The 21127-nt window shown below is 40.9% G+C and overlaps 6 protein-coding genes and 1 non-coding gene across 8 annotated transcripts; 3 read left to right on the top strand and 4 right to left on the bottom strand.

Moving 5' to 3' along the window:
• Window positions 1–1908: 1908 nt before the first annotated feature.
• On the top strand, window positions 1909–3259 carry LOC129582023 (acidic leucine-rich nuclear phosphoprotein 32 family member B-like). The gene has a single exon (XM_055473393.1). It carries the CDS (start codon window positions 2254–2256, stop codon window positions 2992–2994), a length of 741 nt encoding a protein of 246 aa, XP_055329368.1. The 5' UTR covers window positions 1909–2253; the 3' UTR covers window positions 2995–3259.
• A 446-nt stretch (window positions 3260–3705) lies between these two features.
• On the bottom strand, window positions 3706–10817 carry LOC129581701 (uncharacterized). The gene is made up of 11 exons (XM_055472914.1): window positions 10619–10817; window positions 10379–10542; window positions 9946–9992; window positions 8233–8308; window positions 8050–8157; window positions 7809–7918; window positions 7434–7616; window positions 7015–7164; window positions 6683–6790; window positions 4630–5155; window positions 3706–4394 (listed from the first exon to the last, which is right to left on the bottom strand). Exons 2-11 carry the CDS (start codon window positions 10524–10526, stop codon window positions 3988–3990), a joined length of 1863 nt encoding a protein of 620 aa, XP_055328889.1. The 5' UTR covers window positions 10527–10542; window positions 10619–10817; the 3' UTR covers window positions 3706–3987.
• A 131-nt stretch (window positions 10818–10948) lies between these two features.
• On the bottom strand, window positions 10949–18695 carry LOC129582110 (sister chromatid cohesion protein DCC1-like). 2 transcript variants are annotated; one of them, XM_055473537.1, is made up of 10 exons: window positions 18478–18695; window positions 18167–18383; window positions 17697–17862; window positions 17491–17622; window positions 17155–17248; window positions 16839–17098; window positions 16611–16777; window positions 16419–16481; window positions 16134–16316; window positions 10949–13167 (listed from the first exon to the last, which is right to left on the bottom strand). In XM_055473537.1, exons 2-9 carry the CDS (start codon window positions 18361–18363, stop codon window positions 16160–16162), a joined length of 1236 nt encoding a protein of 411 aa, XP_055329512.1. In that variant the 5' UTR covers window positions 18364–18383; window positions 18478–18695; the 3' UTR covers window positions 10949–13167; window positions 16134–16159. The 2 variants fall into 2 exon arrangements, with proteins under 2 accessions (XP_055329512.1, XP_055329511.1); XM_055473536.1 differs by having other exon boundaries at window positions 18167–18695.
• LOC129582109 (protein tumorous imaginal discs, mitochondrial-like) lies at window positions 10995–12846 on the top strand. The gene has a single exon (XM_055473534.1). The coding sequence runs from the start codon at window positions 11195–11197 to the stop codon at window positions 12644–12646; it is 1452 nt and encodes a 483-aa protein (XP_055329509.1). The 5' UTR covers window positions 10995–11194; the 3' UTR covers window positions 12647–12846.
• On the bottom strand, window positions 13038–13109 carry Trnap-ugg (transfer RNA proline (anticodon UGG)). The gene has a single exon. It is a non-coding gene; the product is annotated as a tRNA-Pro (tRNA).
• Window positions 13639–16284, top strand: LOC129582108 (trichohyalin-like). Its single transcript, XM_055473533.1, has 5 exons — window positions 13639–13799; window positions 13868–14180; window positions 14467–15230; window positions 15500–15724; window positions 15922–16284. The coding sequence occupies exons 1-5, from the start codon at window positions 13717–13719 to the stop codon at window positions 16061–16063; spliced, it is 1527 nt and encodes a 508-aa protein (XP_055329508.1). The 5' UTR covers window positions 13639–13716; the 3' UTR covers window positions 16064–16284.
• A 551-nt stretch (window positions 18696–19246) lies between the features above and the next one.
• On the bottom strand, window positions 19247–20997 carry LOC129581906 (39S ribosomal protein L15, mitochondrial-like). Its single transcript, XM_055473197.1, has 4 exons — window positions 20702–20997; window positions 20453–20610; window positions 20029–20194; window positions 19247–19846 (listed from the first exon to the last, which is right to left on the bottom strand). The coding sequence occupies exons 1-4, from the start codon at window positions 20801–20803 to the stop codon at window positions 19385–19387; spliced, it is 888 nt and encodes a 295-aa protein (XP_055329172.1). The 5' UTR covers window positions 20804–20997; the 3' UTR covers window positions 19247–19384.
• Between the last annotated feature and the right edge of the window lie 130 nt (window positions 20998–21127).

The following is a 21127-nucleotide window of genomic DNA, read 5'->3' as shown; positions in this document are numbered from 1 at the left end:
CGTTTCCGTTGTGTTTTTGAATTTCGTTTACCGTGTGCCGATTTTATTCCGACTTGTGTCCAGTCTGTACCCGAATGGTGTTTTCGAATCGTGATCTTTTTAATTCTTTGAAATTCCTGCTAATCGCTATCGCTTCTGGGAGCATTGCGGTGCATGATATTTTGTTGTACAGTTCTGTTTTTTTCTTGAAATTATGTGTACTTGCAGTGATTTATCCCAGTTATCTAATTTGCGTTCTCGTATCTGTACTTCTATGCTGATTCCGTATCCAACTGCTGTCATCGAGAATTATATAAATTGTGTGAGCTGGGTCCGTAAAGGATCGGGCTGTGCCTTTGCGCAACCGATCCGCTCGTTCTCGTCCAGCGATGCCTGACTGACCCATCAGCGCGGAGGACGGGAACGAGTCGGACAACAAAGGTGTCCTCCACCTCCTGCCGCCTCCTCGTGGCGTTGTCTGGAAACGTCACTGTGTTGACGGCCAAGTGCAGGTTAAATGAGAGGAGTCTGACAATGAGATTCGCAGTATATGCCGGCATTTGGTTAACGGGAATGGTGGACATCCGCAAAAACTCGTACCAATCTGGAATTCTATTATACGAAGCATCCAGTTGCAATTAGTGTTGCATGGCACATTGTTTTCGCATTGCATTAAGATCGAAAAAACCTAGATCAATAACATTATCGCGGATTTTTACATTTTTTGTAAATTTACATCTGTGTGGCTACGTTGGTCAGCGGTATTGCTGCTCTGTTTCTTGAAAAAAATGTATATGACTTGCGAACTTGGAAGCAATCATCGCAACCATTAAAGCAGAGCAAAAAATTTTCGGATTTATCAACGTGGTAATATGGTCACTAGACTCACTACTAACGCATATTTAGGTATACAAATTTTATCTATCAGGGTGGCGGCATCCATCTTATTCTTAATTAAACAAAAACACAAAATTTAATTTGATTCGAATTAAATTACTACAGCTTAATTCTTCACAAGACTTCACTCATATTGCCGACACATCGATGCAGGGTATGAGGCGCTAAATAATGCCAGCACGGTTGTTACTCTACTCATGCTCACATAAGCAACTTCACGAAGAAGGCAAGTATTACTGATTACAGAAAACAAAATTGCGAGTACGTACTGAAATAAGCTTTTCCAAATGTCCTGCTTGTTTTCAATTCTTACACAAAGAAGGCACACTTATGTTAAGAGTTCAAACTTAAGCGAATAGGGTAAACCAGAGTTTGTTTCTCCATAATTTCCTGTATTTTGTGGGAATATTATTGACGACTGGCAAACAGAAAACGATTATGATTTCATTTATAATTTCAAAACGATTATGATTTCCAAACGACCGAAATAAAGGCATCACAACATTTCTAGGAGCAGTTATAGAATTATGTTAAATACTGCTCGACGCAACAGTGTTTTTAACAGGGTTTTGAAGGTCACTGTGAGCTGAAGTTGTACCGGTATGTACCGACATCCGTGCGCTTTCTCTTATATGACAGATATTTTTGAAAACAAATGCATGTGAAATGGTTTTTGGACCATGCTGATGAGTTTAATAATGGTCGTTCTGGTTTTTTTAATGGTTTTGTGACTTTGTCGGTTTATATTCCACGGGGAGGACGATCAATGGCCATGGTCTGTTTCATTTAGAACTGCACTACGGGTACAAAATACTTGACACAACACTACGGTACCGGTAGGCCGTAGTATACGCGTATAATATGGGTTCACTACGGGTATTTAATACTTGACTGTCCATTTGAAAAAATATCAGTTGGAAGGGAATTTGGAAAGAACTGAAAAAGTGATCGAGAATCCAGATTGGTGAGAACTGTTTATGTAAGACGTAAGCATTTTATTGCACAAGTGCGGTTTCTGTTAAGTGAAAACAGTGAAAACAATCGACAGATTTAATTTTACAGAGATTTCAATCTGGTTAAGAGATTTTAATTATTCAAGAACTTAAAAATTCAAAGAACAAATTTACTGGGAGAATTTGACATTTCCCATTGGCTCGCTTGACTCGCTCCAGCGGGAAAAATCCAACAACCGCGAGCATCGAGCATCGAGTTCTCTACGCTATGCTGCGATTTAGTTTTTTGTAGACCATCATACGTTTTGATTACAGTTTTACTATTTTGCTTGTGATTTATGAATTTTGTCTTGAATTTTCAAACCTTTGCTCCTATTCTAAACTTGGTTTGTATTTTGTGGATTTGTGAATCTGATTTCCCAAGATGAGTAAAATTCCAGATATCAAGGAGCGCATACAGAAACAGGCCAAGGATCGGAAACCTGCTGATGTTCTGGACCTGAATCTCGATAACTGCAAAGCAGAGTGTCTCGCTGATAACGATGTTACCCAAATCCTAGAGCAGTATTTTAACCTGGAGGAACTGAGTCTTATTAACATTGGTTTGACGTCGCTGCGCGGGTTTCCCAAATTACCGAAGCTGCGCAAATTGGATTTGAGCGACAATCGTCTAACCGGTGGCCTGAACCATCTCGCCAGCACTTGCCCAAGCCTGGAGAAACTTCTGATGGGAGGCAATCGTCTGAAACAACTGGATGCGCTCGAGCCGCTGAAAGCACTTTCTGCCCTGCGTGTGCTCGACATGTGCAGTTGTCCCATTGCCGATGTGGATGATTACAAGTTGAAAGTATTTGAGTATCTTTTCCAGCTGACGGATCTCGATGGACTGGATCGGAACGGGCAAGAGAGTCGCGAGTCGGACGATGAAGATTCGCAAGAAGACGGCGACGATTATTCGGATACAGAGTCGGAGAATGGGGAAAATGTCGGGGCGGGAGAGGACGGAGAGGATGATGGGGACGATGCGGGGGATTCGGAAATGGCGGAGGAGGACGGTGAAGAAAGCATGGGAGACGAGAGTAATGAGGCTGCAGGGGAACCTTCTGGCGCTCGGAAAGGGTTGAAGCGCAAAAACGATAACGACGAAGAGAAAAACGGTGCATGAAATTGAATGCTTATGTGGTGGGTTTTTCGATTTTTTATATTTCTGATGGAGCAATCATGTGTCGAGTCATTGACATTTTACAATAATTATTTTGATGGCGAAATGCTGTATTTTGCATCTCGTGTGCGTCAGAAGTTTGCTGATAGTTCCACTTTGCTTGATCTTTTGATGAGTTTTGAGGGTTACGAACTTGAATGTATGGGTTTCCTTTTTTTTATCAACTTAACTGTGTAGGAATCTGATGAACTTAAAAAAAACCGGAATGAATCAATTGCTCGTATCAATAAGCCGAAGAATATTTATTATTTACTAATTGGTTTATTGCTAGATGAGTACACGCGAAATCAGAAATGTAGAGTAGTAGGTCAAATTAATACGTTTAAGATATTTTGTTGTCAAACGTAAAGTCAAACCCAAAAAAGCTGAAAAACTTATTTGGTGCACAGTCACACCAGTGCTTTTCTTGTTTCGGTTTATTCCGTACTCGTATACTAGTTTGACATTGTGCAATCTACAGCAACTATCCAAATATAAAATTATTACAGTAATCGCCAAATACGTGATAAAAGCTTATTCTTGAAACAATTTAATGATGTGCATAGTAATTAGTAAGTACTAGCATCTGAAGAGTGGCACTGAAATTATCTTAACAGAATTTGCCAAACTAATTTTGCAAGACGAAACCCGCTGATGTTCAAGCGCAAGTCAAAGTGTGTATCTACTGAACTTTTATAGGTTTTATAACTAACCATAAGCACTTCGCAAAGCTAAAAAAATGGAAAGTGTATGAAAGATTCGTAACCAAAAAGTCCGCTGATATACAATTAAAATACCAATGCAGATTACAGTACCAATATCTAATAAGAAAGAGTCAACAATTCCAAAGCCAGAGCCAAAGTTGCAATGGATTCATCATACAGATTTACCAATAAAAACGGAATAGTAACCGTAAAGGGAACAGAATTAACTTCAAAAGTCTGATGCCGGAGGAATCTATTCGTCGCGGCCATCACCCTCAGCCTTGCGCTTCATTCCTCTCTGCGGCGAACCTGCAGGTTTCCCACCGCGCTTCGCACTAGCTGGTGGTGATACCTCCTCGTTGTTGTCACCTTCTTCTTCTTCTTCCTCCTCCTCATCATCGTCATCGTCGTCGTCATCATCGTCTTCCCCTTCAAACTCATCGTCATCATCATCATCTGCGCCGTATTCCTTCATCAAATCCGCCAAGTTTCCACTCTCCTCACCCTCGCCGTCCTCATCATCCTCATCATCATCGTCGTCGTCTTCATCGTCATCATCTTCGTCCTCTTCCCCTTCAGCATCGTCGCCATTCTTGGAATCACCATTGGTATGTTTCTTCAACTGGGGAAGCAGTTCTCGCAGCTTCTCCTGATAATCACCTAAAAAACGGAAGCATTTTATTACTACGATGATACTATCAGTTTGTGAAAGAAAACATTAGCTGCAGAAGTACCAGAATTATTGAACAGAACAATACGAAAAGTATTAGTCAACGACAACTAGTTACAACTTACAACACATTGCCGTTTGACATGCTACGAGATTTTGCCAGTAACCTATAAGTTATATGATTTAAAAGTGTGGTGAAAAACTTCAAATAATTATTACTAGTACCTTTGGCAATTTCGCATCCACTCAGGTCAACATCTTTCAAGTGCTCCAGCTTTTCCAACGGCTGCAGTTTACTGAGATCTTTAATGGGGTTCTTCTTCAGCGTCAAGCGTTCCAGTTTCGGGCAGTTCTCCACCAGTCGATTGAAATCGTCCCCATTCAGTTCATTGCCGTCCAGTGTCAGGGATGTCAAATTAGGTAACTTGGGCAGTCCCGAAAGGGATGTAACACCCGAATCGGTGAGCTGGAGGTTCGTCAGATTCACAAAATCTGCGGAGATCCCGGCAATGGTTTTAGCTCCTTTGATTTCCGAGATCGTTAAAGTTTTGATCTTCGAAGGACTTCTGCCGTTCAGTTCGCGATCCACAGCAGCTTCCATGGTTCCAGTCATGTCGCAGAAATACGACCGATAAAGAATACCGCAGATTTGATAAAATTTGCTTATTAATGCGCAGCTATCTTTGTATATTTTGATGCAACCCAAAGTATTCGAGCAAACTGGTCCGTAGCGTTTCGACTGCAAACTGAAAGATCAAACTGATTCAAGAGCTTCTTTCTTTGCTTTTCAACCAGGAAAAACCGATTTTTATTTCAACAACGTGAGGATGATTCAGCGCGCGCTTTACATTTGTTGCGCCAGTGCTATTTCTAGTATGTACCAGAGCTCATTTGATGTTTGATTGGTTGAAATCAGACTTGGGCCGCCTTTTTGCGGAGCGGGAAAATTCTCCGCCATTCCCGCCCCTCCCCGCTTTTCTGGAGGGCGGGAGCGGGCGGAAGTTTTGAGTTTGGAGGGACGGGGCGGGGAGGAAAAAGTGTGAGCGGGCGGGAGCGGGATTATTTTAAAGGCAGGCGGAGATCAAGCATAAAATAAAATTTAAGATCATTTACTGCAATATTCTTACTATTTTTATAGAATTTCTAACGGTTTTTGCGGCGAAATTGGTTGTTGGCTTCGCGCTTCGCGCGAAAATTGGCAACTGGTGTGGTCTTTGAGCAGACATTTTTGAAGAAGAACAAAGGAAAAAAATTAAAAAATGAAAAGCGCTTAAAAAATTTTTCAAATTTTTGGCGGGCGGGCGGCGGGAAATTAAAATATGGCGGGCGGAAGTGGGACATTTTTTTGTTACGGCGGGGCGGAGCGGGGCGGAAAATTTCTAGGTAAGAGCGGGGCGGGCGGAAAGGGGAGATGTCGTTGGTGGCCCAAGTCTGGTTGAAATCCTATTTTTAAGATGTTTGATTGGTTGCAATTTTATGTAAGGCGTGCCTTTGGGGAGTCGTACAGCACAGCAAAGAAAGAAAGAACCGCCCAAATCTTCTGCACACTGCGCACGTGCACAAGAATTTTTAAACTACTGTAGCAAAATGGGTTATTCTTTACCATACCTGAGTACTTTTGAAAAACTATTAGCATGATCGTAAATGGTGGAAAAAACACTTTAGCTACAAGCCTACAACAGTCTAATGGTAGCTTTCAAATATAATTGTGCTTTTAAAAATGAATTCACAGCCACTTTGTACTGGCATGTGGCAACTATTCGGCATGCAGTGGTTGACCTCAACAGTACTTAGTACTTACTGACTCCAGAAAATAAGGTTTGATTTTCTGTTTTAAATATTAATTTAATCTTCCTGACAACAGAATACCATTCTGCGACAAGATAGAGCCTACTTAAAGCTTCATACATTTTTTCACAGGACGACACTTCTGACCGAAAGGGATAAATGCTTCGGAACGAACTGAATAGGTCAAATCAAAGGTGCCACACAAAATTCTGTAAAAATTCTCGCTTGTGTAAGACGTCTGAAATACAAATTAATGAACCTAACAGGAAAATGCAAATCACGCGAGTCAGAGTTAAACTCAAAAAAACCATGTTACCGGTATATAACTATTTTAATTTAGAACACAGTGCCGAAAAAGCAGCAAAACTTAAAACGAGCAACAGTGTGTCTAGCATCTGCAATACGAGTACATGTACGTAAAACGCGGCGACGGTGTTACTGTATCATAAAGGTGTTGCATTGCTAAATCGGGCAAAAATTCTTATTCCACGTCGTCCGCTTTCGATAAACTATCAATCATTGACTCTCGTAATCCCAAGAAAAACTTCTTCTGCATTCTTTCGCCAATCCATGATGGCAAAATTGAATAATACCACCCCTGCACCACAAAAGCATCGTATAATAAATATCAGGGGTCAGTTAGTTTTAGCTGTAAAGTATTAATCATAACACATGATGATGTTACAATATACTGAAAGTTTATCCATACTTCAGTGCAGTGAAAGTTATTCTTAAATATGGAGCGCCACCGCACTTGTGCAACGCATATCCATATCATCCAGCGATTTAACAAAATTATTGTTGCAACTTGTAAACACGTACTTGGAGTGCGTGCGGAAAGTACCCATGCGTGCGAGATGATATTCCCACAGTACGAAGTGCTGCCTGAACATATTCGTCTGGATCGGGAGTGAATAAGTCCTTTGCGGGATTACCGGTCATTTTGGTTCGAACAGTAAACGGAAGAACCGACTGTAAAACCATAACACACAATAACTTCGCAATAAAGCGAACAAAACAAACAGTTTACTGAAAGCAGGAAAAGAAATCTGCAGTGCTTTAAAATGATTTTAACAGTAATGTCGGTCATTTAACAGGTACGAGTAGATAACGTATTTGTTCAGTCGCCTCCATTAATTTAAGCCATATTTTCCGAAAGCACTGAAGATAGTCGACACCGTTAAATGGGTAATTGCAACTGAAAGTCATTCTTGTTAATCTTTGCAAGTTTAAGGACACACCTGCACCGTAATTCCATAATCCGAATATTCGTAGTTTAACGCTTGAGATAGGAAATCGACATACGCTTTAGATGCCGAATACACCGCGGCAAGAGGAGAAGGAGTTAGTGCGGATGCCGAAGAAATATTGATGATGAGTCCTCGCCGAAAATGTTTCATTTTAGGGATGCATATCCGATTCATCTGTGACATTGAATAAAAAAACTACAGTTATTAGGAATGCGTGTTCTTGTGCTATTAACACTGTAAAGAATACATAATTCAATACGAAATCAAGATCACATGTTTTACCCGTACGAAACACATGGACAAAAGAATATCCTAATGTTTACTTATTGTTAGTCAATTACAAATCGATACAAATTTCAACCTCACCATAGTGATCGCAATGGTATTGCAACGAATAATATCCAACATTGTCCGCTCACCATCGGGAATCAGATGAAAATATTCGGGATAATTTAACATCTTGCCTACGTTATTCACTACAAAGACAATTTTAAACCTTAAATTCATTCACAATGTTTACAAGTAATATTTACCTCACATAGGTAGCATGCTGTTTTTTTTCCTGCTGCGCGCTGGTTTACGAATATTCGCAGTATATATTACCTACCTAGCACGCTTACACGAACTTCCCTCAACAAGCGCTCAATACGTTCGTAACAATCCTCTTCGGTAAAGTCAGCCTGAATGACATTAACTTCCACTCGATGCTTTTTCGCTGCAATAATAAGGAAAATTAAGTTTCAAAAAGCGGATGAATGTACTGTACCCAAATACCACAGTTGCTCCTAACCGATTTTTGCAGAAACGGCAGCAAGTTTTTGTCGATTCCGTCCGAGAAGAACGACATTTAGCCCTTTAGCAGCCAACTGTTAAATGGAGGACAAAATGCAGATTAATGTAATATTCAAGGAATAGCTTACTAACGTAAGTAAGCTATTCCTAAGTATTAAAGTAAGCCTTACTTTAATGTTTACTATAACTTGCTGGTTACGACATTTATTGACACAACTTCGCAATACGTACAGAGGACACAACCTACACAACCTACACCTCTGTACACAACCTACTCGTACGCAATACTTATGAATTTTTATTTGCACTGAAATTTCGAAATTTCCTAAACATAAGTACCGGAAGCGTTCGTCTGCGAAATTAAAACTACTTTTAACTAGTACGAAATCTACAACGTACACCTAAACAGGTACTACTGTAGTATTGTACAGAATATCTAACTAAGCAAAAAAAACAACCAACAACTAAAAATCTCTGACACACCGTAACTTCGAACTAAAAATTTTTCGGTAACAACTATCAAAGACACCACTGCATAAAAGGCGACCACCCCATATAATGTTAACTGCAAAAATTATAGCCTTCCAAAGATTCTCATTTTCTGTTCGACTAAAAGGTTGGGCGCTTTAACTGCTAAACGAAAACCCTGTAGCCTGTCCCAAGGAAGTTGAAGGAACGCAACACAGCTAACCAGATTCATCAGTACAATACAGTATTAAAGGAAGCTTGCGTAGAAAAGCGTACTGGATGACCGCATCGGGATCATTAACAAATTTAATTTCACACAATTTGATCGCGCCGTCGCGGGGAACAACACGATCGATATATTATAACCTTACACGAACTTCTGAAAACTGCTGTAGCAATTAGTGCCATCCACCCCGTGACCCCGGTATGTAGATCACACCAGTAATATCGATTGTTTATATCGCTAAAATGAAAATGCCATTTTTTATGGTAATATGTATAATAGCGATATTTCATAATGACAAGCTGGTAACACTAAATACAGTTTTTCAGCAAAATTTGAGATTCAATATTTTTTGTTGTAAAAAACTGAGAATGCAAGTACTTAATATTCTGTTTTGATAATTTTCTAAAACTATATTAATTTCACAGAAAAAATTAGAAATCAACAACATTAACACATCTGTATCTAATAGTAATACCACGGTGGTAATACAACAATATGATCAATATTTGCTACGCCATGGTTAACAATAATTATTTGTACCGTGCTATTATCTTACAATCGCTAAACGGCAGGCATGCTACCTAGAATGTAAACGCTGTCGCTACAAGCAGTGCGAAATACCGGTGCATCGATCTTTCCTACAGTCCATGGAACCACTCGCAGGACAAGAACTACAGATACTGTACTCGTACTACAGTATTATGTTGAAACTACGGTAGGAAACTTGCGGTTAGTGTTAACTATATAAAATTTTTCCTCATGAGTGCTAGGCGGCAAAGCTAGTGAAACTGTGCACTTTTGGTCAGCCATAAAGGTCCTTACGTATTTTTAAAATTCTAAACGATAAATAACTACAGTAATGGTAAATCCTATAAGTAGCAGGGGCTGGTAAACGTAAGCGAAGTTTACATATATCCTAATGCTATTTTAAATCTACAAGTTTAAGTACAACGCGCAACAAATGGCGGTTGCCTTTTATGCGGGCAGCAGATCAAAACTGTTTTTTGATTTCCTTACCGCAAACGCAAAAGCTTTTCCTATTCCATCCGTCGCTCCCGTAACCACTGAAACGACAACATAAAAAAACTCGCACCATAAAGCTGAGGAAGCTGCACTATTTTGGGTATTTAAACAATTCGTGATAGTATCTTCAATACCGTTTTCTAAAGCAAGTTAAGTAAGTAAAGTAACGATGTGCAGTATTACATATGTTTACTGTTTACACATTAGTATAAAATATTCATCAAACCGTCAAAACATCAACTGCATTTGTCTGATCATGATGTTTTGTAGAGAAAAAACAACAATATCAAAAAAAGTTTTATGGGGGAAATTAACTAGCACCTAATTGATAGAAGAGAATGGCACAGGAGTGCGATACTACAGCATACGGATATTGTGGACACTTAATCCACGAGTGTTCGTACAGTAAAGTAATAAATCGACTAACCTGCCCAGCCGCCAAACTTTTTCCATGGGTATCCAAATCCAACAAATACAGCCACGGCATGAGCAAAGATCAAATTTAGCCATTTTAACACAATACCGAATGTAAAAAACAGCCCGACTGCGGTGAAAAAATCGTTAAGTGATATCATGTCGTTCAATTCGCAACTGAAATACAGGCAAATTAGTTCAGTGATAAAAGTTCAAAATGATCAGTTAGTTACGTACAAGAATGTACAATTACCTTTTGTTGGTTCACTAAACTTGCACTCGCATCACTACTGGCTCATCGTCTGTACTCCTTCGTGCTAATAAATTGTTTGATAAACAATTGTTAATCATATTAAGTGAGGCTAAATATGTAAAATACTAAATTATAAGTAAACCGCAAACTGCAACTCTGTAAATAGTAAATACAATTAAAAATTTATAACTGCTTCGCGAATCGTCATTAGCAGAGGAAAGTTAAACCAAAGAAACTGCAGAGCAGATGCTAACAGGCTAGGCCACAAGCCTACGATCGGTAAACGACAGAACATTTTGAGACAACCAGCTTTTCATAGCCTCTACTGAGCGTACTGCGGTTACTGCAAGAAAAACCGTGAAGTACGCACAAATTTGGAAAATTTTCGCCCGATTTGCTCAATGCAGTCAACTACTGATATTAGTTTTAATTTTTCCATTAGCTGTATTAATTAATAAACTTCGCAGCTTTAACAGATTGACTGTACCTGTTCACAAATTTTTGCATAAAGTATCTTGCGGATGTAATCAATTGTGTGTTCTTCTGCAGAGCTAGTGCGAACTGATATGCACGAAAATGGGTTTCACACCCAGAGGCTGCTGTGAACTGCGCTCAGCATTGCGCCAGCTTGTGTCACAACACTCCGCTACATATTCCTGTTCCCCATTGAAATACGGATCCCTCAAATCGCCTTTTCTGTGCATCTTTCCAAAGCAGCCATGCAGAACATACTTTGTTTCCCAAGGCGAGAATTCACTCAAACCTCTTCTGAAGCGCTCATTACTGCCTCTTACAGCCGTGCTCGGCACTTCGAGTTCTTCCAGGGAGCTGCATACTTCCAGTTCCTGGTGTCAGGCCAAAAAGAATTTTTATGATGTGCTGGGTGTGGGTAAAACGGCGTCGCAGAAAGATATTAAAAAGGCGTATTATCAGATGGCCAAAAAGTACCATCCGGATACCAATAAGAATGATCCACAAGCGCAGAAAAAGTTTCAAGAAGTCTCCGAAGCCTACGAAATTCTTAGCGACGAATCGAAGCGGAAGCAGTACGATCAATGGGGCACAGCCGGTAATGAATTCCCCGGGGCAGCACCAGGTGGAGGAGGACCCCGACCAGGCGCAGCACCTGGTGGCGGGTTCCAGTATCAGGATTTCTCCGGCCACATTGATCCGGAAGAACTGTTCAGACGGATATTCGGGAATGCGGCGTTCACTGGCGGTGGCGGAGGCTTTGGTTTTGAGGAGGCTGATTTCACGGATAATCTGCAGGGTTTCGCCCGCACCCAGGAGATCATGATGGATCTCACGTTTACCCAAGCTGCACGCGGTATCAATAAGGATATCCGCGTCAATGTCACCGACACTTGTCCCTCCTGTGAGGGGACGAAATGCGCGCCGGGCACAAAACCTGTGAAATGTCCCAACTGCAGTGGAACGGGGATGGAAACAGTCAGCACAGGACCGTTTGTGATGCGCAGTACCTGTCGACAGTGCCGCGGCACGCGTGTTTACATCAAAAACCCGTGTACGGAATGCGAAGGGAAAGGCAAGACCGTACAGCGCAAAACCATCACCGTCCCGGTTCCGCCTGGTGTAGAGGACGGGCAGACTATCCGGATGCCCGTGGGAACGAAAGAAATCTTTGTCACTTTCCGCGTTTCGAAGAGTGATATTTTCCGACGGGACGGAGCGGATGTGCATAGCGATGTGGAGATTTCCATCGGGCAGGCAGTGTTAGGCGGCACGATGCGAGTGGATGGAATCTATGACGACCACAATGTCGATATTCCCCCTGGAACTTCATCTCATACTAAGATAAATTTACCAGGAAAGGGAATTAAGAAAGTCAACAGCCATGGATATGGCGATCACTATCTCCATATTAAAATTAAAGTGCCCAAGAAGATGAACGACCGACAGAAGGCTCTCGTATCAGCGTATGCAGTCACCGAGAAGATCAAAGGAACAGTGAATGTGTCGGGAGTGAATGAGGATACGATATCTCAGAAGGAACGCGGCCAGGTGTGATTGTTTCGGTGGATGTGACAGATTGTTCTGCCAGTAGTGTTTCATGTCGTGATTTACAGTTTATGGTATTTTTAATTTTACTGTTGAAAAAAGGCTGTTGTTGTTGCAGTTTTAGATGAATCCTCTTCGTCTGATAAACTGTTTGGCATGCGGTTAAAATTCCAGTGCGTCGAGAATAAAATAAGCAGCGGCCAGCGTGATATGTCACATCAGACTCTTGTCAGTACGAGCACAATCTGACAGTAAAAAATTCGGAAGTTTCCACTTGTTAATTATTCACACCAGATTAACTGAACAATGCAGCAAAACCAAACAATGAAGCCGACAATCCGTGTAAGTCGATAATCCTAGCACAAGGGCTCCAGTTCGCATTAACAGTACATAAAAAAATGGGGCCAGCCGGGAATTGAACCCGGGACCACCTGTACCCAAAACAGGTATCATACCCCTAGACTACTGACCCGCGTTACGCAACGTCAAAAAACCCGGTGTCGATAAGTGAGTTGTGAAAGCCAACCGCCCTACAACCAAAACAATTTAATGAGCAGTTTACTGAAATGTGCATTTGAAAACGGAAGTGGTAAACCGCGGGGTAATCGAATTATTAAATTCTTAACACCAAGCCGTTCATCAAGAAAAAATACAAAGGTACAGTTAGTAAAAATTGTAAGTCTTCGAAAATACTTTGCAGATCACTGAGGCAAAATAAGTGCTCAGGGAGTTACAGTACCAATCACTATGTTAAAACTTGAAAAAAGTATTGTACAACGTTACAAACTACAAAGGTAACACTATGTATTTAAGATTTACTATCTAGAAGGTCAAGAAAAAGTAATTAATCTGTATTTTAAGGATGATTCGTAAATTAAGACTATCTGTGGTTCCTTCCTGAATGATTTCCGATAATTAATTAATTTTAGTATCACTAACATTGACGATGAACTTTACCTCCCTAGCAACATAATTAACGACGCGGAAACCTTAAAACAACAACTGCTCTCTTAAAAATAACGGGACCAACAAAAAAATCCAAATGAAAATCGACACTCATCTGGTGCTGCGATTGGATCATGACAAAGGTATTAAAACAAACCGGAGCCGGGAAGCAGGAAACTTACAGGATTCTCACGCGCGATCACTGCAGAGATTTGCGGTGAGATTAGGAATGCTTTCATGCGTAAAACTGTCATAAGCGACTAGTTGTTTCGTTTTCCTCTGTAGCATACCAAGAAAAAATCACAGTCCAGTCCGGGAAATAAGCGAAAATGAATGGAGAAAAATTCGTTACCTGGCTAACTCAACGGAGCTTAAACAAAAACTGGAAGATGACAAGAACCGGAAAGAAGAGCGCTATCAGATGGAAAGCGATTACCTGCGCCGTAAAGCGGAGTTTGATCAAATCGAAGCCGAACAAAACTACGATCCGATGGAGGAGGAAATTCGGCGCGAGAAATCCGAGAAGGTCCAGGAGCTGGGAAATCAACTGGTCACAGAAAAGTTAGAAAACGACGACACTGTCCGATTTTTTAACGATGTAAGTAACACCATGTACGGTATAATTATGACTTGGATAATTTATTAAATCAATGAGTTGATCAAAAAACGGATACAACACTAAACTACCATGTCCGTATATCGGTGAACTGCATTGGAAAGGTCACCAACTGTTGGGGACCAACATAAGTCATTTTGTTATTATAAAAGCTTCGATGTTTTCGTAATATTTTCATTATGTATTATCTGCGTTAATAGTAGTCTTTTACAACAAAATTTTACCTCGTTGAACGATGAAACGGTTTTAACTTTGCGCAGTCTTGCAGTGCCTGAATGGTGCTTTGGTGCGAGCCGTCCGCGATCGGCAGGTATTGAAAAAAGAGCAAATTAAGCAGTTAGCGGAACAAGAGGAATTCCGCATCGACAATGCCTGTCAGAAAGATGCGAATCTGGGTTTTGCTATCGGGCAAAAAATTGAAGAATTTCGTCATTCGGAAAATTCACGGTATGGTCAACTTCTGAAAGATCAACTAAAATCGCGCGAAGAAGAGCGTGGCATGGAGAAAGAAGCTGCTGCGGTAGAAGGGCGCCGTGCACTGGAGTTTGCGCGCCGTATGCAGCGCAAAGAAGTGGAAGACGGTATTCGCGAATATAACAACAAACGACAAATTACCAAACGCCTCTTACAGCAAAACGCCAATGTTTTGGATAAAAAGAAGGAAGCCAAACTGCACCAAGCCCGCATGGACATGGCCATTGCGCAAGCATGGAAGGAGAAGAATGCCGAATTAGATCGACGAGAAGAAGAAGCTCGAGCTGCGAGAAAGAAGAAAGAAGAGGAACTGGCCTTTGCCCTCTCGCAACAGAAACGCTCTGTTGACCAACGGGCTATAGAAGATGAGAAGCGTGCCCAAAGAGCGGTGTATCAAGCAGACCGTGAATGGCGAAAGAAGGAGCTGAGCAAGGCTTTAAAGCATGCCAGGGAACTGGAAGAAATGAAAAGGATTATACAATATCAAAAAGAGCAAAAGATTCGCAAAGACGCGCACGAACTGGAAGAAGAAAGAAGAATCTTTGACCAAACGCAACAGTAAGTTAAATTATCTGCAAAGGTCAGTTCGTCATCCTGACTCTTGCCCGCTATCGATCGTACACAAGTTCAATCGACACAGAAAACAAGGCGAAAATAAACCTTCAACTACAGTTTTGCATAAACAGATTTAAATTATACTCAGTGAATTAAGCAGTTCCGGGAAGTTCGCATCATTGATGAGGGAACCGGAATTCATTCATGCTTCATAACATCGTTGCTAAATGTCAATGTAGTAATGTAATATTTATAGATCTTATGTTTTTCAGACAACTAGTTAGCGAAGCACAAAAAGCGGAAGAAAAGCGTTTGGAACGTGAAGAAAAGCGCCGACAGAATGCCGAAGAACTGCGCAGGCAAATTGAAGAACGCGAGAAGGACAGGTGGCAATACATTCAAGAGAAATGGGATACAGGCAGCAATATTCGCCAAGAAATGAAAGGACATGAAGAGAAGGTGGCAGCCTATATGAAGGATAAAATGGACAAAGCAGAGTAAGTTTTAGTACTTGCAGCTCTAACAGACGGCATGATGCTGCTACTGTAGCACGTGCATTTCTCCGGTGAAGGAAGCTTTCTCCGGTTGATTCACAGTAAGACGTCCCTGTCGAACCTCAGCTAATCTTAACCGTTTCGCTTTTGACAGAGTTTTCCTGTTTTGTACCCTGTCGATATAACTTTGTGCATTCTAGAGCGGCTGGCGTTCCCCATGCGTACATGCTGGACATCGTGCGACACATGACAAACGAAGGATATTTGCCCAAGCCAGAAAAGCCACATCAAAAATTAAAAAATATTGATCACATCACTAAACTTGTTAGGCATTTCGAGTAGTTGGAAATTTTTAAAAGAGCCTTGGCCTATTAGAAAAAATTTACGATTGGCAGTCTGCCAGGGAACTTACCTGTGCTAATTGATGCGTATATCAAATCACAGCTGGCGCAAAGCGATAAAATACGTCATTGGACGAACAGTCGTATCTTCAGTTTCTGTTTGAGATCGTTTCTTACTCCTTGATCTGTCCAGATACGATTTAGCATATTTGAACAAAAGCTGGTCAGCAGTTTGTCCCGGAAGAAGAATATCACTACAATAGAGGACGATTCAGCACCACGCCAGTGCAAATTAACACATTGTACAAAACTGCAAATTGAGGTGCAAATTATGATCTACTAAGTCTAAACTTTACCATATGAACGGCAATATTTCTTCTCTGGTCCAACGAGGTCTCGCATCGAACAATGCCTGAAATCTAAAACAATCGAAGTAGGCAAAACAGCCACCAAACGTTAACTGTAAATTCACGACGGCTGTATGCTCGTAATTCGGCTTCACAAAACACGCAGACTAATCTATCCTAAAGCGCACATGAAAAAGCTACCTAGCTTCCGGTTCAATCCGAAGATCTTCTTTCGGAAAGTATTCTACCGTATCCGTAACGTTCAGTTTATCATCCAGAATGCGGAAGGCGATACCTTCCACATCGGCCATGGAAAATTCTGATCCAATTTCACGGACAAAAAGTTCATTCATAACGGATAACGAGGTCTAAACACCACTTCAATAATTACGAAGTAATCGCAGCTGCACAATCTACGACGCAACCTACCGTCTGGATCTTGGAAAGCACAATGCGTGCAAGCTGGCGCCTGATAGCGTCTTTGCGAATCCGTAGAACATCACCAGATCGCTCAGCGAAGCGTTCCCAGAAAAAATTTCGCATCACTTCCTCTGGCTCCATGTCGAGTAAAGCAGTGTATGCTTCGTATGAGGGAATTTTGTTTTCGTCCAGAGCGTTGGTTCTTGTCCAAGATGCTATCCGTTCAGCAATGGAGTAAATGTAATGATTGTCCAAAAGTCTCCAATACCCTACGAACATTAACCGTAATGAAACGTACACCAAGAAAATTCACAAACATAAATACCATCAATTTCACAAGCCGGGATTTTCTGTCGAAGATAGCATAGCAGTTCTTCTTCACTGCTTTGCACTAGGTCCAGTAAATCTGAGAATGTGTACTAAAAGCAACAGGTGGACCATTGCCACAGTATTCTTCAAAGAAACGTGCTCGGTCAATTAATTTTTTAATTGTGGTACATACTTATACTACCGAATATTTAATGTACATAGTACTACATACAATTATAACAAAACGTAAACAATTTAAAGCGAAAGTTAGTTAAAACGAAAAAATTAAGGTGATGTGCAAAAGTACAGCAGCCGTGAAGCTACAAAATTATGATTTTCGTTTTCCGCATACTTTTCGTTTATCGTTGACTTTTTCTTCATTCGCATATCCAGAAAACGGAGCCTCCTCCAGTAAGTGTTTGGCTAAACCCCAGTGAGGAATAATTTGTCGTAATTCCAAATACTCCGATGTGACGCTGGGAATCTTAAAGACAATAATAAAATTTAATCAAGCTGCAATGCACCGGTGTCGGTGAAAGCAGAAAGAACAGTTCTAACTTCTCGAATGGTCACACTGGATTCTCCACCCAAAGAAAGATTCCCCGCTGTCGCAACATCGGGAGCGACTAGTAGGGAGTTGCTAGTTTCACGTGCTTTGATTTCCCATGTGCGATCCGGAGAGCACAGCACGGCTGTATCGCACCGGCTACCTCTAATCACAAATCTGAGACACGCAGAAACAATCTTAATATAATATCTTAAATTTCTAAAACGATTTACTGTTGCACAATGCTGGTCAGTTAGTGTGTGACTGTACGTACTTTTGCTACGAAGTAAATACGCCGGACATGAAAAATTAACCATAATGATAACATATTAAAAGCAAATAAGTCACAATTCATAAATGAAACGGTTTCATTGAAACCGCAACGTTTTTAACAAGTAAACACTGACTGTACTCTATTTTCAAACATTTCCTAAACATGATCTTGATGGTCTAGTTATAACCTCGAAAAGCAAAATTCTACCTTATTCCGCTCTCGATCTTGGTGATCAGCTCTTCGCTGGCCTCCAAGAGAACAGTTTCAGTACAGCTGAGATCATCGGAGAATTTCAGCACCTGGACTTCTGGAAACAGATTCGGTAGACTGATTCGAGCTGCACGTGTCGCAGGCCCAATGTCGCATGTCGAACGGTAGTGTTCATGAGCAGCATCGTCACACATGATGTATAATCGAAGACAATCTGCCCGCAGAAAAGTAAGCTACTGCCAGTAACAATAAAACATACACATTCAAGTTTTTAAAAAAAAATAACAAAATTAGACAACCGCAGGAACCTGCAGAGCAGGACGAAGTGGTTGCGCAGCCAGTGCCAGCCACGTTAACACAGGCTTAACACTTCCAGATTCCGAACAAGCATTCCCATTCGGAGGGTTTAAAACAGAAGACGATAACTGTTAACTTTAACAATCACGATATCGGCTTATTAAACTATGACTTCCCAAAATGTTAAACCTGTATTACAGAATAGGGACTGGAAAGTCTGAACGCAAATGTGAAATATATGGGCATTTGTGATTTGTGAAATGTCTGGCAAACAAAGACCGAAATGTAAGGATGGGTGTTCCATTTTCAGCTGGAAATACCAGTCAGCAATGTCCTTAAGATTCCATTAGTTTTAGCATTGAATCCGCCATTAATTTTGATGATGACCCTTCGCCGTTCTCATAATCAACTTGCAGTTTTCTCACCGCTGCGAAGAACGATTTATTAAAGATAATCAACATCATCCACTCGAAACTTTGACTTAAATTGTTCGAACTTTCGAAGTAAAACTAATTGTAAGTAACAACTAACTAGTACTGAGCTGTTTGCGAAACGGAAGATGATGCATTACTGTTACTTTTGTGAGTACCTCACAAAACTCGCTTTCGGTCGTACCAAAGAAACCGGTATTATTTTGCGGCCAATGTTTTTTGACATACCTGTATCACTGCATGTGTGTAATTTAAATTTTAAGTACCACTTTTGTAAGAGGCTTGACGCGGGAACATGTGAGCTGCCTGATTTGCAAGAAACTCTGATGTACGGTATCCAACCATTTCAGTTGCACTTCTCACTCTGCCTCATGTACAAACAGAGCACTATTCACGAATAAACTAAACAGCTTTTGACGAGCGTTTATTTGTTTCTCGTCCATTACAAATATTACATATTACATCCCATCAAAAACGTCAATAAAAATCAAGACTGATAATATGTTCGAAGGAGTTCGTCGGTGGGTTTTAAAACAACTTTGTCCGTTAAATTGACCACCCAACCCGGCTCCAAGCCATAAAACACCTGCCGAGGATCCTTTCGTTTCATCAGCATATCGTATAATGGATCTTTGGTAATATCAGGTAGAGTGTACCCGAACTTTTGTGCCAATTCCAGTCTGGCTTCACTCACTTCCTTTGGATTGGCCAAATAGCCGCGCATCTTGGGATTCGAATAATGCTCTAGGCAATTCTCAGGGGGTACACTACGCCGAGGAATCGGCGTCCCTTTGGTAAAAAAATAACCCGGATCGTGAAGGGCTTGCAGGGAAACTGGATCGTAGTACGCTAATGTAATGGTGCCACCGTTTTTTTCCACAGCAGCGATAACGTTCTCTGAGGCCCACTGGACTTCCAAATTAACCTTCGCAGCGAATCGATCAATGCCCTAAAATTAAAAAAAGTTAAACCAGCGGTCAGTCTAATAAAACGGAGAAGTGCAATAAGAACTCGTATTAAGTAACCATCCGGTCCATACAAACAACTCCTGGTAAACACTTGGGGACAACAAATTCTAATGTAATTAATTTATTCTGAAAAAAGTAACAAATATCGGTAAAAAATGCCAACCTCCTCTGTGAGATTAACTCCAAAATGTCCAGCCCATGGATCTATTCGGTATACTTTTGTATTACATATCACTCCGAGGTCAACAGGTTGATCTGGATCAAGAAGCCCCGTATCGATCATCCTCTGCAGATTTAGCATCGAAAGCGGTGGATACTGCCGTCGTAATCTACACGAAATCAAATCAATTCACACATCTCAGTAGAAAGTTTAATTTCAATCACAAAATATCCGTTTACAATGACTACAGTTATTAACTGTCGGAATATCTACACAGACTGCACTATCCTTTGCATGTACGTCTGCTTCTGCTGTAACAAATCGAAAATTACGCCATTGTCGAAAATTACTTCTAGCATTCTAGCTCGCCTCAAATATCCTTCGATTCCTTCGAACCAAATTTCGCCACTAGCAGTCTGGACCGTACCTGAAGTTTTTGTAGTACATTTCAGACGGATGTTTAAGGAAATATGGAGTCTGGCCTCCTTCCCATCCCAAGGGTGGAAGAGTTCCTCTGCCTTCACGAGTGCCATAATTACGGTCCCCGTGCAGCCCTCCACCGTATTGTCCTCTTGGTGTTTGACTCTAAAAGTATGATGCAGCATCTGATTAATCAGTCATTACTCCAAAATGTATCATAAAAGCATGATGCACAAACATCCAAAAACACACTTACCGCTCTTTTGTTCCGTTGCAGAGGCCGCAAGTTGTTAACCGATACTCGGGGAAGACGGTATAAGAGCTTAAGAGCTAAATCAGTGCTTTTTGAGCCGGACATGGCTACTATCCTAAATGGGGACACTCCAGAAGCCCTAGGTAAGGAGGTCCCGTAATAATATCTGTTGAAAGAAAGTCAACTGTAACTAGAATCAAACCATCGAAGTTCGAAGACCAGACAAAACAAATAAAAACTAAATTTTATTATTCTGAGAGCTTCATGTTGTTTTTCGCACTTGTGACTTTTTCGTATTTTACAATATTTTGCAATTACTTCTGATGGTAGCCGCCGACCACCTAAGGGAAGCAGTTTTACAACAGTATCCTATTGCGACACGTCAAATTCATCTCCACGCTTGGTCCACACTCCACAATAATCTTTCCG

The sequence above is a fragment of the Paramacrobiotus metropolitanus genome, unplaced genomic scaffold, assembly GCF_019649055.1.
Source record: "Paramacrobiotus metropolitanus isolate TYO unplaced genomic scaffold, Prichtersi_v1.0 Parri_scaffold0000006, whole genome shotgun sequence".
NCBI lineage: Eukaryota > Metazoa > Tardigrada > Eutardigrada > Parachela > Macrobiotidae > Paramacrobiotus > Paramacrobiotus metropolitanus.
This window is presented reverse-complemented; position numbering and strand designations above follow the sequence as displayed.